At 45.1% G+C, this 15123-nt stretch overlaps 1 protein-coding gene and 1 long non-coding RNA gene across 2 annotated transcripts in view; one reads left to right on the top strand and one right to left on the bottom strand.

The window, feature by feature from the left end:
* Window positions 1-10156: 10156 nt before the first annotated feature.
* On the top strand, window positions 10157-10425 carry LOC121846569. The gene is made up of 3 exons (XR_006083511.1): window positions 10157-10233; window positions 10272-10353; window positions 10395-10425. It is a non-coding gene; the product is annotated as an uncharacterized LOC121846569 (long non-coding RNA).
* A 2203-nt stretch (window positions 10426-12628) lies between these two features.
* The window catches only part of LOC112235789 (protein Jade-3-like), a 41946-nt gene continuing 39451 nt past the window's right edge, over window positions 12629-15123 (bottom strand). The window contains exons 11-14 of the mRNA XM_042322674.1: window positions 14619-14736; window positions 14289-14462; window positions 14118-14192; window positions 12629-14048 (exon numbers count right to left, since the gene is read on the bottom strand). Of these exons, the coding sequence (XP_042178608.1) occupies window positions 13354-14048; window positions 14118-14192; window positions 14289-14462; window positions 14619-14736 (1062 nt within the window). The 3' untranslated portion in view covers window positions 12629-13353. The remainder of the gene's footprint in view (window positions 14049-14117; window positions 14193-14288; window positions 14463-14618; window positions 14737-15123) is intronic.

Genomic DNA, 15123 nt, shown 5'->3' with positions numbered 1-15123 from the left:
ACACACATAGGGATTGATTTATGCGAGTATTGATAATTTCACTTTTTCATTCTACAGTATTGTGGGTACAAATATTCCTGTAGTAGCTTCCTTTTTATCACACATAATACATTTAGGTCTATAAAATGTGGGATCCATAAATTGGTCTGATACAATCACGCTCAAGTTCAGTTAATATCATCAGTCATATCTGTTATTTACACAGACAGTAATACTATCCCAAGAGAACAAAATTACCTTAAGAATTAGAATACTGTAGCAATCCTTGCTGTGAGTCACGTTACAATTTTCACCACGCGGATTAGTCTTATTGGCGCAATGTTTAGGATGTTTGCCCTTCACGCCAGCGACCCAGGTTCTCATCCGCTCCATTCATAATTTTCGAACATGTCAGAAAAGCTCAAATCAAGTATAAACTTAAGTTGCAATTAGATGCATTATTTGCTTTGAACCTGAGGTGTCCTGAAATTGTTTCGCCTGTTCAGAGGAGGAAAGCAGTCCCAGTAGAAACAATGTTAAGATGTGAAGAATGCAGATGTATACAGTGCCTTCAGAAAGTATTTTACACCCCTGAACTTCTTCCACGTTTTGTTGTTACAGCCTAAATTTTAATGTAGATTTTGTGTCACTGGTCTACACATAATACCCCATAATGTCAAAGTGGAATTATGTTTTTGGACATTTTTACAAATGTATAAAAAATAAAAAGCAATAAGTATTCAACCCCTTTGTTATGGTGAGGAGCCTAAATAAGTTCAGAAGTAAAACTGTGCTTAACAAGTCACATAATAAGTTGCATGGACTGTGTGCAACAGTCTGTACCTCACGCATACAATTATCTGTAAGATCCCTAAGTCGAGCAGTGAATTTCAAACACAGATTCAACCACAAAGACCAGGGAGGTTTTCCAATGCTTCAGAGATGGTGGTGGCTGCATCATGTTATGGGTATGCTTGTCATCGGCAAAGACTAGGGAGTTTTTAGGAACGGAATGGAGCTTAAGTACAGGCAAAATCCTAGAGGAAAACCTGGTTCAATCTGATTTCCACCAGACACTGGGAGATTAATTCACCTTTCAGCAGGACAATAACCTAAAACACAAGGACAAATATAGACTGGAGTTGCTTACCAAGAACATATTGAATGCTCCTGAGTGGCCTAGTTACAGTTTTAACTTAAAGTCGGCTTGAAAATCTATGGCAAGAGTTGAAAATGTTGGTCAAGCATTGATCAACAACCAACTTGACAGAGCTTGAAGAATTTAAAAAAGAATAATGTGCAAATATTGTACAATCCTGGTATGCAAAGCTCTTAGAGACTTACCCAAAAAGACTCCCAGCTGTAATCGCTGCCAAAGGTGATTCTAACATGTATTGACAGAGGGGTGTGAAAACATCTCTAAATTAGATATTTCTGTATTTCATTTTCAATACATTTTGCAAAAAACCAACAACATGTTTCAGTTTGTCATTCTGGGGTATTGTGTGTAGATGGGTAAAACCAACAACATGTTTCAGTTTGTCATTATGGGGTATTGTGTGTAGATGGGTAAAACCAACAACATGTTTCAGTTTGTCATTATGGGGTATTGTGTGTAGATGGGTAAAACCAACAACATGTTTCAGTTTGTCATTATGGGGTATTGTGTGTAGATGGGTAAAAACAATTAATAACTGTTTTATTCAGGCTGCAACAACATGTGGAATAAGGCGAGGGGTATGAATTCTTCCTGAAAATGTTCAACTGTTCTGTTTGAAGTCTGCCTGTGGTGACTGAAACCACACGCTCCTCCAAACTGAAACCACACCCTCCTCCAAACTGAAACCACACCCTCCTCCAAACTGAAACCACACCCTCCTCCAAACTGAAACCACACCCTCCTCCAAACTGAAACCACACCCTCCTCCAAAACTGAAACCACACCCTCCTCCAAACTGAAACCACACCCTCCTCCAAACTGAAACCACACCCTCCTCCAAACTGAAACCACACCCTCCTCCAAACATTTGGAACCTTGCCAATGAACCATTTTCACCGATCAATATTTCAGATGACGTCTCACTAGTCATAGAGACTTGTTTGAGTGTTAGTAGCATGTTGTTTAAAGGTCTGTGACTTGACCTGTCATTGACCTATGGTTTCATTGTTCTAATCTATTCTATTGCCAGACCTCTGACTTGCTATATTGAGAACTCCATTCCTCTCCGTGATCTCTAAACTGGAATCAACTTTAGAAGGTTTTAAGCTGTAATTACTAGAATAGCCAAAAACACAAGCAGAAATCCAAATCATGTTTTAAGTAAAAACATTTTTGAAGTTGAAGCCTATAAGGTAAACCATTCTGTAGATTGATTCTCTATTCAAAATGCTCCTCCTGTTGTATGAGCGGGCTCTCATCTTGTCCACAGGCACAGAAGTGCAGGTCTTTTCAGTAATAATGAAGGCATGCATCCACTGTCCCCTATTAAAGGGTATATACAGTGGGGAGAACAAGTATTTGATACACTGCCGATTTTGCAGGTTTTCCTACTTACAAAGCATGTAGATCCAGAAAAATCACATTGTATGATTTTTAAGGTATTCATTTGCATTTTATTGCATGACATAAGTATTTGATACATCAGAAAAGCAGAACTTAATATTTGGTACAGAAACCTTTGTTTGCAATTACAGAGATCATACGTTTCCTGTAGTTCTTGACCAGGTTTGCACACACTGCAGCAGGGATTTTGGCCCACTCCTCCATACAGACCTTCTCCAGATCCTTCAGGTTTCGGGGCTGTTGCTGGGCAATACGGACTTTCAGCTCCCTCCAAAGATTTTCAATTGGGTTCAGGTCTGGAGACTGGCTAGGCCACTCCAGGACCTTGAGATGCTTCTTACGGAGCCACTTCTTAGTTGCCATGGCTGTGTGCTTCGGGTCGGTGTCATGCTGGAAGACCCAGCCACGACCCATCATCAATGCTCTCACTGAGGGAAGGAGGTTGTTGGCCAAGATCTCGCGATACATGGCCCCATCCATCCTCCCCTCAATACGGTGCAGTCGTCCTGTCCCCTTTGCAGAAAAGCATCCCCAAAGAATGATGTTTCCACCTCCATGCTTCACGGTTGGGATGGTGTTCTTGGGGTTGTACTCATCCTTCTTCTTTCTCCAAACACGACGAGTGGAGTTTAGACCAAAAAGCTCTATTTTTGTCTCATCAGACCACATGACCTTCTCCCATTCCTCCTCTGGATCATCCATATGGTCATTGGCAAACTTCAGACGGGCCTGGACATGAGCTGGCTTGAGCAGGGGAACTTGCGTGCGCTGCAGGATTTTAATCCATGACGGCGTAGTGTGTTACTAATGGTTTTCTTTGAGACTGTGGTCCCAGCTCTCTTCAGGTCATTGACCAGGTCCTGCCGTGTAGTTCTGGGCTGATCCCTCACCTTCCTCATGATCATTGATGCCCCACGAGGTGAGATCTTGCATGGAGCCCCCGACCGAGGGTGATTGACCGTCATCTTGAACTTCTTACATTTTCTAATAATTGCGCCAACAGTTGTTGCCTTCTCACCAAGCTGCTTGCCTATTGTCCTGTAGCCCATCCCAGCCTTGTGCAGGTCTACAATTTTATCCCTGATGTCCTTACAGAGCTCTCTGGTCTTGGCCATTGTGGAGAGGTTGGAGTTTGTTTGATTGAGTGTGTGGACAGGTGTCTTTTATACAGGTAACAAGTTCAAACAGGTGCAGTTAATACAGGTAATGAGTGGAGAACAGGAGGGCTTCTTAAAGAAAAACTAACAGGTCTGTGAGAGCCGGAATTCTTACTGGTTGGTAGGTGATCAAATACTTATGTCATGCAATAAAATGCTAATTAATTACTTAAAAATCATACAATGTGATTTTCTGGATTTTTGTTTTAGATTCCGTCTCTCACAGTTGAAGTGTACCTATGATGAAAAGTACAGACCTCTCTACATGCTTTGTAAGTAGGAAAACCTGCAGTGTATCAAATACTTGTTCTCCCCACTGTAGGTCATACCCAGTCTCGTGAAGGGTAAACACATGTCAAGGCCGTTTACTAACCTTTTTTTATGTTGGACGTTTAATCTTTTGCAGAAAAATGCAATGAAAGTATAGAGGGTTACTTTACTCATCGTGAACAGCAATCAGCATTTACCCATCTAGGCCTAGATTCATCCAGATCAAGCATTAACCGGCGATAGCGACACATATCTGATGTTTTGGCGATGTTGGAGGAGTAGCTTCCTTGGAGCTGTCAAATCTCCCACTCACGTTAGAAGTTCAGAACAATAACCAGTAGGCTGTATAGAAATAATTAGGCTCAAATTGAAAAATATTCAACTAAATAATAAGGATTTCTTGCATCCAAATCGAGGTGTGGATTACATCTCACATGACAGTGTTGGAACAGTGTAAACAAGGCTGCATGAGATTTCTGTTAATACAACTCCATGCAGCTAATGGCAATGTCCGCTTTAGGTATAATGCTGCTTGTGGATTTGACAGCTCGAAGGCAGTTCCACCTCCGACACAGTCAGAACAACCACTATGCGGACATCGACTAAAGTGGATCTCATTGAATAAAGACCCTATTTTTTACCACCTCATCACTGGTTATACCTCAACTGTTTTTACCACTACATAACTGGTTATACCTCAACTGTTTTTACCACTACATAACTGGTTATACCTCAACTGTTTTTACCACTACATCACTGGTTATACCTCAACTGTTTTTACCACTACATCACTGGTCATACCTCAACTGTTTTTACCACTACATCACTGGTCATACCTCAACTGTTTTTATCACTTACATCACTGGTCATACCTCAACTGCAGAACAGTCATAAGAAGTCATAGGTCGTGCTGAGAGTTGTGCCTCTGATATCAAGCAGTGGTTCATGTACGTTTGATCTAGTGTGTTCCAAATGGCACCCTATTGCCTATATAGTGCTCTGCTTTTGACCAGGGTCCTATTCCCTTTATAATGTTCTACTTTAGACCAGGGCCCTATTCCCTTTATAGTGTCCTACTTTAGACCAGGGCCCTATTCCCTTTATAGTGTCCTACTTTAGACCAGGGCCCTATTCCCTTTATAATGTTCTACTTTAGACCAGGGCCCTATTCCCTTTATAATGTTCTATTTTAGACCAGGGCCCTATTCCCTTTATAGTGTCCTACTTTAGACCAGGGCCCTATTCCCTTTATAGTGTCCTACTTTAGACCAGGGCCCTATTCCCTTTATAGTGTCCTACTTTAGACCAGGGCCCTATTCCCTTTATAGTGCTCTGCTTTAGACCAGGGCCCAGCCATGTTCTTCAGTTGGTACAGTGTTATAACTAGAGAAACATTTTAACCACAGATATGGGATATCTAATGGAAAAACATGGTAGGTGTTTGTTTTTGACCTCAAAGTGTGCTAACCATTGAAGTGCCCATTCTGTATATGCTACTTTAAACCAGTGCTGTGTGAAGTGCTTGTTGTGGTCTTAGACACTGACAGAGGTTTTAGTGAAAACATTAGTCATATCATTATTGCTTAGGTCAAAGGAGCATTTTAAAACATGTGGCCTGAGATATGAAAATGCATACATTGCATAAAGAGAGGACTAAAGATTACAAAAGTTCACGTAAACAGATACATCAATATATCCGTGCAGGTCAGGAAGACAGCAGCTCAACAGACAGGAAGTGGAGAGAGCAGCTCAACAGACAGGAAGTGGAGAGAGAAGCTCAACAGAAAGGAAGTGGAGAGAGCAGCTCAACAGACAGGAAGTGGAGAGAGAAGCTCAACAGACAGGAAGTAGGGAGAGAAGCTCAACAGACAGGAAGTGGAGAGAGAAGCTCAACAGACAGGAAGTGGAGAGAGCAGCTCAACAGACAGGAAGTGGAGAGAGCAGCTCAACAGACAGGAAGTGGAGAGAGCAGCTCAACACAGGAAGAAACAGTTCACTGTTGTCAATAATTTTGTGCAAACATATCTTAGCAGATAATGATGTTCAAGTCAAGGATATTATTTTATTTTGAAAACGAGCCACGCTTTATTTCATCATGCTGCAGTTTCATCCTCTTCTTTAGGTGAGTTCTGTCACGAACCAGCTCCAAGTTCAGAATAAAAAGGGAGACAACGTGGAGATAAGGAATAACAAACTATATTCATGAACTGAAGTAAAGTAAATACAATTAACAATGGTATGTGTAGTCAGTAGTGAGTGAGTGTTTGCACGCATAAATGTGATAATGAGGGGCGTTGAAAGGTGCCAAAGCAAACAAACAAAACCAGCCACAAAATGCCACAACCAAAATCTATCAGTGTGTCTGCATGGAGAGAGTCTCCTCAATGAATGGGGAAGAGGTGTATTTATCCCGGGACACACCCGAGCCCAGGTGTGTCCCATTTCGCTGACGACCCTCCAGGCTCCGCCCACCGACATCCTAATAAGGAAAACAAGAGCAAAGACGTGCTGAATGGGATTGAGATCCAGGCTCTGGCAGAACACTGACATTCCTGTCTTGTAGGAAATCACGCACAGAACGAGCAGTATGTCTGGTGGCATTGTCATGCTGGAGGGTCATGTCAGGATGAGCCTGCAGGAAGGGTACCACATGAGGGAGGAGGATGTCTTCCCTGTAACGCACAGCATTGAGATTGCCTGCAATGACAACAAGCTCAGTCTGATGATGCTGTGACACACCGCCCCAGACCATGACGGACCCTCCACCTCGATCCCGCTCCAGAGTACAGGCCTCGGTGTAACACTCATTCCTTCGATGATAAACGCGAATCTGACCATCATCCCTTGTGAGGCAAAACCACAACTCGTCAGTGAAGAGCACTTTTTGCCAGTCCTGTCTGGTCCAGCGACGGTGGGTTTGTGCCCATAGGCGACGTTGTTGCCGGTGATGTCTGGTGTGGACCTGCCTTAAACAGGCCTACAAGCCCTCAGTCCAGCCTATTGCGGAGAGTCTGAGCACTGATGGAGGGATTGTGCGTTCCTGGTGTAACTCGGGCAGTTGTTGTTGCCATCCTGTACCTGTCCCGCAGGTGTGATGTTCGGATGTACCGATCCTGTGCAGGTGTTGTTACACGTGGTCTGCCACTGTGAGGGCGATCAGCTGTCCATCCTGTCTCCCTGTAGCGCTGTCTTAGGCGTCTCACAGTACGGACATTGCAATTTATTGCCCTGGCTAAATCGGCAACCTCCTTGCAGCATGCCTAAGGCAAGTTCACGCAGGGACCCTGGGCATCTTTCTTTTGGTGTTTTTCAGAGTCAGTAGAAAGGCCTCTTTAGTGTCCTAAGTTTTCAACTGTGACCTTAATTTCCTACCGTCTGTAAGCTGTTAGTGTCTTTATGACCGTTCCACATGTGTATGTTCATTAATTGTTTATGGTTCATTGAACAAGAATGGGAAACAGTGTTTAAACCCTTTACAATGAAGATCTGTGAAGTTATTTGGATTTTTATGAATTATCTTTGAAAGACAGGGTCCTGAAACAGGGACATTTCTTTTTTTGCTGAGTTTATTGAATCAATTTTAGAATAAGGCTGTAAAGTAACATGTGGAAAAAGTCAAGGGGTCTGAATAGTTTCTGAATGCACTGGGTGTGTTTATCTTTTAAAAATCGATTTTCCTTCATTATTTTCCCCTAACCCTACCACCCTTCCGCTAATTGGAGTAAAGTAATGAAAAACACTACTTAGGCTTCTGCTTCCAGCTTATACATACTCTATACACTACCAGTCATAAGTTTCACAACATCAAGGCTTTTCTTCTTCTTTATTTTGACTATGTTCTACATTGTAGAATAATTGTGAAGACATGACAACTATGAAATAACACATATGGAATCATGTAGTAACCAAAAAAGTGGTTACTTTTCAAACAAATCAAAACATATTTTATATTTGAGATTCTTCAAAGAAGCAACCCTTTACCGTGACAGCTTTGCACACTCTTGGCATTCTCTCAACCAGCATCACCTGGAATGCTTTTCCAACAGTCTGCGCATGCTCTGAGGACGCGGCTAGAGATATGCCATAACGATATAATGACAAAGTTAACCGTTTTTTGTTGTTGCAAATTTATTAAAAATAGAAAACAAATAGCTTATTTACATAAGTATTCAGACCCGTTGCCACTGCAGATCCGGTGTCATGTTGAGGTTCCCCTGCAGATCCGGTGTCATGTTGAGGTTCCCCTGCCCATTGGAACCTTGTGTTCAGTGTGATGTCTTTAAATCAATATGTGTTCTAACTCCAAGTGTCAATATACTAAAGATGACTTAGAGCTCAATCAATATTTACCACAATACTCGTTTAAGGTCAATTTTTTACCTACACTGAACAAACATACAGTGTGGTGTCAGGAAAATAACCTCACACTCAACGTCAACAAAACTAAGGAGATGATTGTGGACTTCAGGAAACAGCAGAGGGAACACCCCCCCATCCACATCGATGGAACAGTAGTGGAGAGGGTAGCAAGTTTTAAGTTCCTCGGCATACACATCACAGACAAACTGAATTGGTCCACTCACACAGACAGCATCGTGAGGAAGGCGCAGCAGCGCCTCTTCAACCTCAGGAGGCTGAAGAAATTCGGCTTGTCACCAAAAGCACTCACAAACTTCTACAGATGCACAATCGAGAGCATCCTGGCGGGCTGTATCACCGCCTGGTATGGCAACTGCACCGCCCTCAACCGTAAGGCTCTCCAGAGGGTAGTGAGGTCTGCACAACGCATCACCGGGGCAAACTACCTGCCCTCCAGGACACCTACACCACCCGATGCTACAGGAAGGCCATAAAGATCATCAAGGACATCAACCACCCGAGCCACTGCCTGTTCACCCCGCTGTCATCCAGAAGGTGAGGTCAGTACAGGTGCATCAAAGCTGGGACCGAGAGACTGAAAAACAGCTTCTATCTCAAGGCCATCAGACTGTTAAACAGCCACCACTAACATTGAGTGGCTACTGCCAACACACTGTCAATGACACTGACTCTACTCCAGCCACTTTAATCATGGGAATTGATGGGAAATGATGTAAATATATCACTAGCCACTTTAAACAATGCTACCTTATATAATGTTACTTACCCTACATTATTCATCTCATATGCATACGTAGATACTGTACTCTATATCATCGACTGCATCCTTATGTAATACATGTATCACTAGCCACTTTAACTACGCCACTTGGTTTACATACTCATCTCATATGTATATACTGTACTCGATATCATCTACTGTATCTTGCCTATGCTGCTCTGTACCATCACTCATTCATATATCCTTATGTACATATTCTTTATCCCCTTACACTGTGTATGAGACAGTTTTTTTGGAATTGTTAGTTAGATTACTTGTTGGTTATTACTGCATTGTCGGAACTAGAAGCACAAGCATTTCGCTACACTCGCATTAACATCTGCTAACCATGTGTATGTGACAAATAAAATTTGATTTGATTTGATTTGAACACAACATATAATTAGTGAGCATTTCTCCTTTGCCAAGATAATCCATCCACCAGACAGGTGTGGCATATGGAGTATTTCTGTCTGTAATAAAGCAATTTTTGGGGGGAAAAACTCATTATGGATTGGCTGGGCATGGCTCCCCAGTGGCTGGGCCTGGCTCCCCAGTGGGTGGGCCTATGCCCCCCCAAGGCCCACCCATGGCTTCACCCCTGCCCAGTTAAATGAAATCCAAAGATTAGGGCCTTCATTTCCATTGACAATATTCCTTCCATGAACTGTAACTCAGTAAAATATTTGAAATGGTTGCGTTTATATGATGATGCGTTCACATTTTAGTTCAGTGTACAGAGACATAGATATAGGTAGAGTAGATTCACAGGTTATGATGAAGACAGAGGGGGTAGAGTAGACTCACAGGTTATGATGAAGACATAGATATAGGTAGAGTAGACTCACAGGTTATGATGAAGACAGAGGGGGTAGAGTAGACTCACAGGTTATGATGAAGACAGAGGGTGAGAGTAGACTCACAGGTTATGATGAAGACAGAGGGGGTAGAGTAGACTCACAGGTTATGATGAAGACAGAGGGGGTAGAGTAGACTCACAGGTTATGATGAAGACATAGATATAGGTAGAGTAGACTCACAGGTTATGATGAAGACATAGATATAGGTAGAGTAGATTCACAGGTTATGATGAAGACATAGATATAGGTAGAGTAGATTCACAGGTTATGATGAAGACAGAGGGGGTAGAGTAGATTCACAGGTTATGATGAAGACATAGATATAGGTAGAGTAGATTCACAGGTTATGATGAAGACATAGATATAGGTAGAGTAGATTCACAGGTTATGATGAAGACATAGATATAGGTAGAGTAGATTCACAGGTTATGATGAAGACAGAGGGGGTAGAGTAGATTCATAGGTTATGATGAAGACATAGGGGGTAGAGTAGATTCACAGGTTATGATGAAGACGTGTAGATTCACTGGTTATGATGATGAAGATGAGTAGAGCGTACAGAGACCGGTGGAAAGGTATGGATTGCAGTTTTGGGGTCACGATTCGGTTTTGGTATAGGGGGAAAATGAACAGTTTGGCTTCGGCAGTTAACTTCTGTTAACGAAATAAGATACACGTTGGTACTTCTGATTCCATATCCACCATAACAGGCCTGATGAGAGCACCATCTTCTGAAATGAAAACACCACGACTCATCAACACTAGGAGAAAGTGACATGTGCAATCAATATGGAAACATGGCTCAGACATGGAAAAGACCTGTTTTCTTACGAAGACAAACATATGCGCACTTGTGTGACTCAAAGGGGGTGTGTCTATGGCACTGTAGTTCTTTCCCAGTCCGGGGTCATGTGATGGGCTGTCACTTAACAGTCCGGGGTCATGTGATTGGCTGTCACTTAATAGTCCGGGGTCATGTGATGGGCCGTCACTGTGAAGTAACTGTGTAACCCTGGAGATCCATCCATCTGTAGGCAGCCCAACACAGGCTGGATTGGCCAATTCATTGTCAACTTCAGCTTTAACTAGCTTATATATGGGTAGCCTGTATACTGAAATGAGTGAGAGAGTGAAGAGCCTAATGTGGCTAGAACACTTTCACAAAGTGCAGAAACGCTCTAACCCCGACATCCTGACCCCTAATCACCTGACCCCCTAACCCCTGACATCCTGACCCCCCAACCCAGACCCCTAACCCCGACATCCTGACCCCTAATCCAGAACCATCCTGACCCCTAACCCAGACATCCTGACCCCTAACCCAGACATCCTGACCCCTAACCCAGACATCCTGACCCCTAACCCAGACATCCTGACCCCCTAACCCCTGACATCCTGACCCCTAACCACTGAGAATGGCCCACATAACTCCAGGCCTGACATCCTGACCCCGTCTTGCTCCCATGGAATACTGAGGTGATGTTGGTGTAAATGTGTCAACATGTCTGAGGTGTTGGCATCCTATTCTAGACCCCTCTGTCCACACCAACATCCTGAGACATGCCCTGTCCATCACCTCTAATCTATTCTAGATGAGCAGACATGCTCCTGTCCCACCTCTGTAATCTATTCTAGATGAGCGTGGAGACATGCCTGTCCATCACCTCTGTAACTATTCTAGATGAGCGTGGAGACATGCTCTGACCCACCTCTGTAACCACTGAGAATGGCGGAGACATGCTCTCTGTCCATCACCTCTGTAATCTATTTTGGCCTGAGACATGAATCAGCTGATTCTAGATGAGCGGGTTTAGTTGTCCATCACCTCTAATCTATTCTAGATGACGTGGAGACATGCTTTCCGTCTTGCTCCCATGGAATACTGAGGTGATGTTGGTGTAAATGTGTCAACATGTCTGAGGTGTTGGCAGATGCAGAGGCTATTCTAGATGAGCGTGGAGACATGCTCTCTGTCCATCACCTCTAATCTATTCTAGATGAGCGTGGAGACATGCTCTCTGTCCATCACCTCTAATCTATTCTAGATGAGCGTGGAGACATGCTCTCTGTCCATCACCTCTGTAATCTATTCTAGATGAGTGTGGAGACATGCTCTCTGTCCATCACCTCTAATCTATTCTAGATGAGCGTGGAGACATGCTCTCTGTCCATCACCTCTGTAATCTATTCTAGATGAGCGTGGAGACATGCTCTCTGTCCATCACCTCTAATCTATTCTAGATGAGCGTGGAGACATGCTCTCTGTCCATCACCTCTGTAATCTATTCTAGATGAGCGTGGAGACATGCTCTCTGTCCATCACCTCTGTAATCTATTCTAGATGAGCGTGGAGACATGCTCTCTGTCCATCACCTCTGTAATCTATTCTAGATGAGCGGAGACATGCTCTCTGTCCATCACCTCTGTAATCTATTCTAGATGAGCGTGGAGACATGCTCTCTGTCCATCACCTCTAATCTATTCTAGATGAGCGTGGAGACATGCTCTCTGTCCATCACCTCTAATCTATTCTAGATGAGCGTGGAGACATTGAAATGCGCAAACCTTTTATTACATATAGGCTCTAGTTGTTCAAATCAGATCAGCCTGAAATATGTTTAATTCAGACTTACTCAAGAGGCAGACAACACAGCGTAGGTTTAGCCTGTAGGTAGTGGTTATATTTGTTTTTGTATTCTTTCAGGCTCACAGTGCGACCAAAACAAGGTTCCGTATGAATATGTATACTGTTAAACCCCTAACAGATACAGAAAAACATTTCTCAGCAAAACAGAGAAGACAGAAATAAACAGACAAGTCGTTTAATCTCAGAAGACAGTACAACACTGCTCCACTCACAGCGAGCATGGAGAGAGAGAGGATCCGTAACAGGAGGACACACGTCTGAGTCCCATTGAGGTGATGATCTGGGCTAGGACGCCCGCCATGCATCAGTCCTTTGCTCCTGTCTGTATGTGTCTCAGCGGACCAATACATAGATGCCCCAGCCAGTGTAGGGGGGCCTGGTCCCAGTTGACCAATAGATAGATTCCCCAGCCAGTGTAGGGGGGCCTGGTCCCAGTTGACTAATAGATAGATAGATGCCCCAGCCAGTGTAGGGGGCCCTGGTCCCAGTTGACCAATAGATCGATGCTCCAGCCAGTGTTGGGGGGCCTGGTCCCAGTTGGCCAATAGATAGATGCCCCAGCCAGTGTTGGGGGCCCAGGTCCCAGTTGACCGATAGATGCCCCAGTTTACCAATAGATGGCTGCGATTGGCCCCTGCTGCTCTATGGCTGGTCAGGGCTCCAGTGGTCAGAGAGGGAATGACAGAGCAGTGACAGAACTGGGGCCAGTGTCTACAGTAGGTGAGGGGTCAGGGATGTCACCTCTGTGCTGAGGTTCTACTGGACCCCCCCAGGCCCTGCTTCCCTCTGCTGTTCCCCCTGCTGTAGTCTCCTCCTGCCTGGCCCCCCGAGTCACCCCTACCCTGCCTCCACCTCTGACCTTGAGCCTCTGGCTCAGAGTCACTAAGCTCCAGGTCAGGGCAGTATCCGTCCGTCTCCTGGTAGGGTGGTGGTCTGGTACCACTGGCTCCTTGGGGGCCTCCAGGAGCTGGTTTGGCCCAGGGTCGGTCCTGGGCTGATCTGGTACCACTGGCTCCTTGGGGGACCCCAGGAGCTGGTTTGGCCCAGGGCCGGTCCTGGGCTGATCTGGAGCCTTTACCCCCCTGGGACACCTTGTCCCCACGCAGGTCCTCCGTGGTCCGCACCAAACTGACCGTCGCCTCCTTGAATGACCGGCTGAAGTGCTCCATGGTTGACCTCCTGAAGCTGGCTGACTGGCTGCCCTTGCCCCCTGACCCCTCACCAGCTTCCTGTTCACTGGGGGTCTGACAGGCGGTGTCCTTCTGGGTCACGCCCACCATCTTCTCCATCACACCGTTGGGTTTGGGGGTGTGGCCCGCTCGGTCTGGGTCCAGTTTAACATTTCCATTGGAGGAATGGCCGTGGAGCACCAGGGGTTTACCCGTTAAGGTTTTGCCAGTAAGGGGCTTGCCAGTAGATTTGATAGGCAGTGCTGAGCCTCTGGGCATGCTGTTGGTCAGTGCTGGTTCAGTGGTGGTACTGCTCTCTCTACATGACTGACCTGAGGTAGAGGTTGACAGTAGACTGCCATTGGAGCGCTCCTCTCTCCTGCCTCGCCCATGGAGCTGAGGCTTCCCTCCTCCTTTACCCAACCCTCCCCCTTACCCTTTCCCAGCCCCCTCCCTCCTTACCCAGCCCCCCACCCTCCTTACCCAGCCCCCACCCTCCTTACCCAGCCCCTTCCCTCCCCCACTACGTTCGTGAACATTCCCGCTGTTATCTGGACAGAGGGGGCCGTTGCCCGTCTTGGAGCCGGTCTTCCCATTACCCAGCGACACTTTGGGCATCTTCAGCTTCAGGGTGATTCTGGGAGGAGGCCGGAACAACATGCTGTCCACCGGCAGACCTGGAGAGACAAACACCATGAGTCCCAACTCCACCCTAGGATAGAACATTAACCTGGAGAGACAAACACCATGAGTCCCAACTCCACCCTAGGATAGAGCGTTAACCTGTTCCTCTTCTGGACAGAGGACACACAGACACACAACCAGTATCTTACCAGCGGAGATCTCCTGGTTGAGCAGTTTGACGTGGAGGTTGAAGATCTGCTCTTGGGCCTTGCTCTGAGACAGTTTCAGCTTCTCCCTCCGACTCACCATGTAACACAGGTTCCTCACCTGTAGGGTACACAACATGGCCGTCAAGAGAGCAGACATTGACCCAACACGGTAGAGAAGGCCATGTTCTAAATCAGGGGTGGGCAAACTTTTTGGCTCAGGGGTCAGTTCGGGATTTTGAAATTCAACGGAGATCCGTAGTTTGCCCACCCCATTTCTAGATAGACATTTAAATACCTGGAAGGTTCCTCAGTAACCAGAATATAATAGAATGGTCCTATACCTGGCACAGAAAATGTGTTCCTGGAACTAACCTAGAAACCATATGGATGAGCTTCATTACATCTCTCCAACCCTGTACCTGGAGCTAACCTAGAAACCATATGGATGAGCTTCATTACATTATATCTCTCCAACCCTGTACCTGGAGCTAACCTAGAAACCATA

This window comes from Oncorhynchus tshawytscha, linkage group LG05 (assembly GCF_018296145.1).
Source record: "Oncorhynchus tshawytscha isolate Ot180627B linkage group LG05, Otsh_v2.0, whole genome shotgun sequence".
In the NCBI taxonomy this organism is placed as follows: domain Eukaryota; kingdom Metazoa; phylum Chordata; class Actinopteri; order Salmoniformes; family Salmonidae; genus Oncorhynchus; species Oncorhynchus tshawytscha.
The sequence above is the reverse complement of the archived record's forward strand: the minus strand, read 5'-3'. Positions and strand labels throughout refer to the sequence as shown.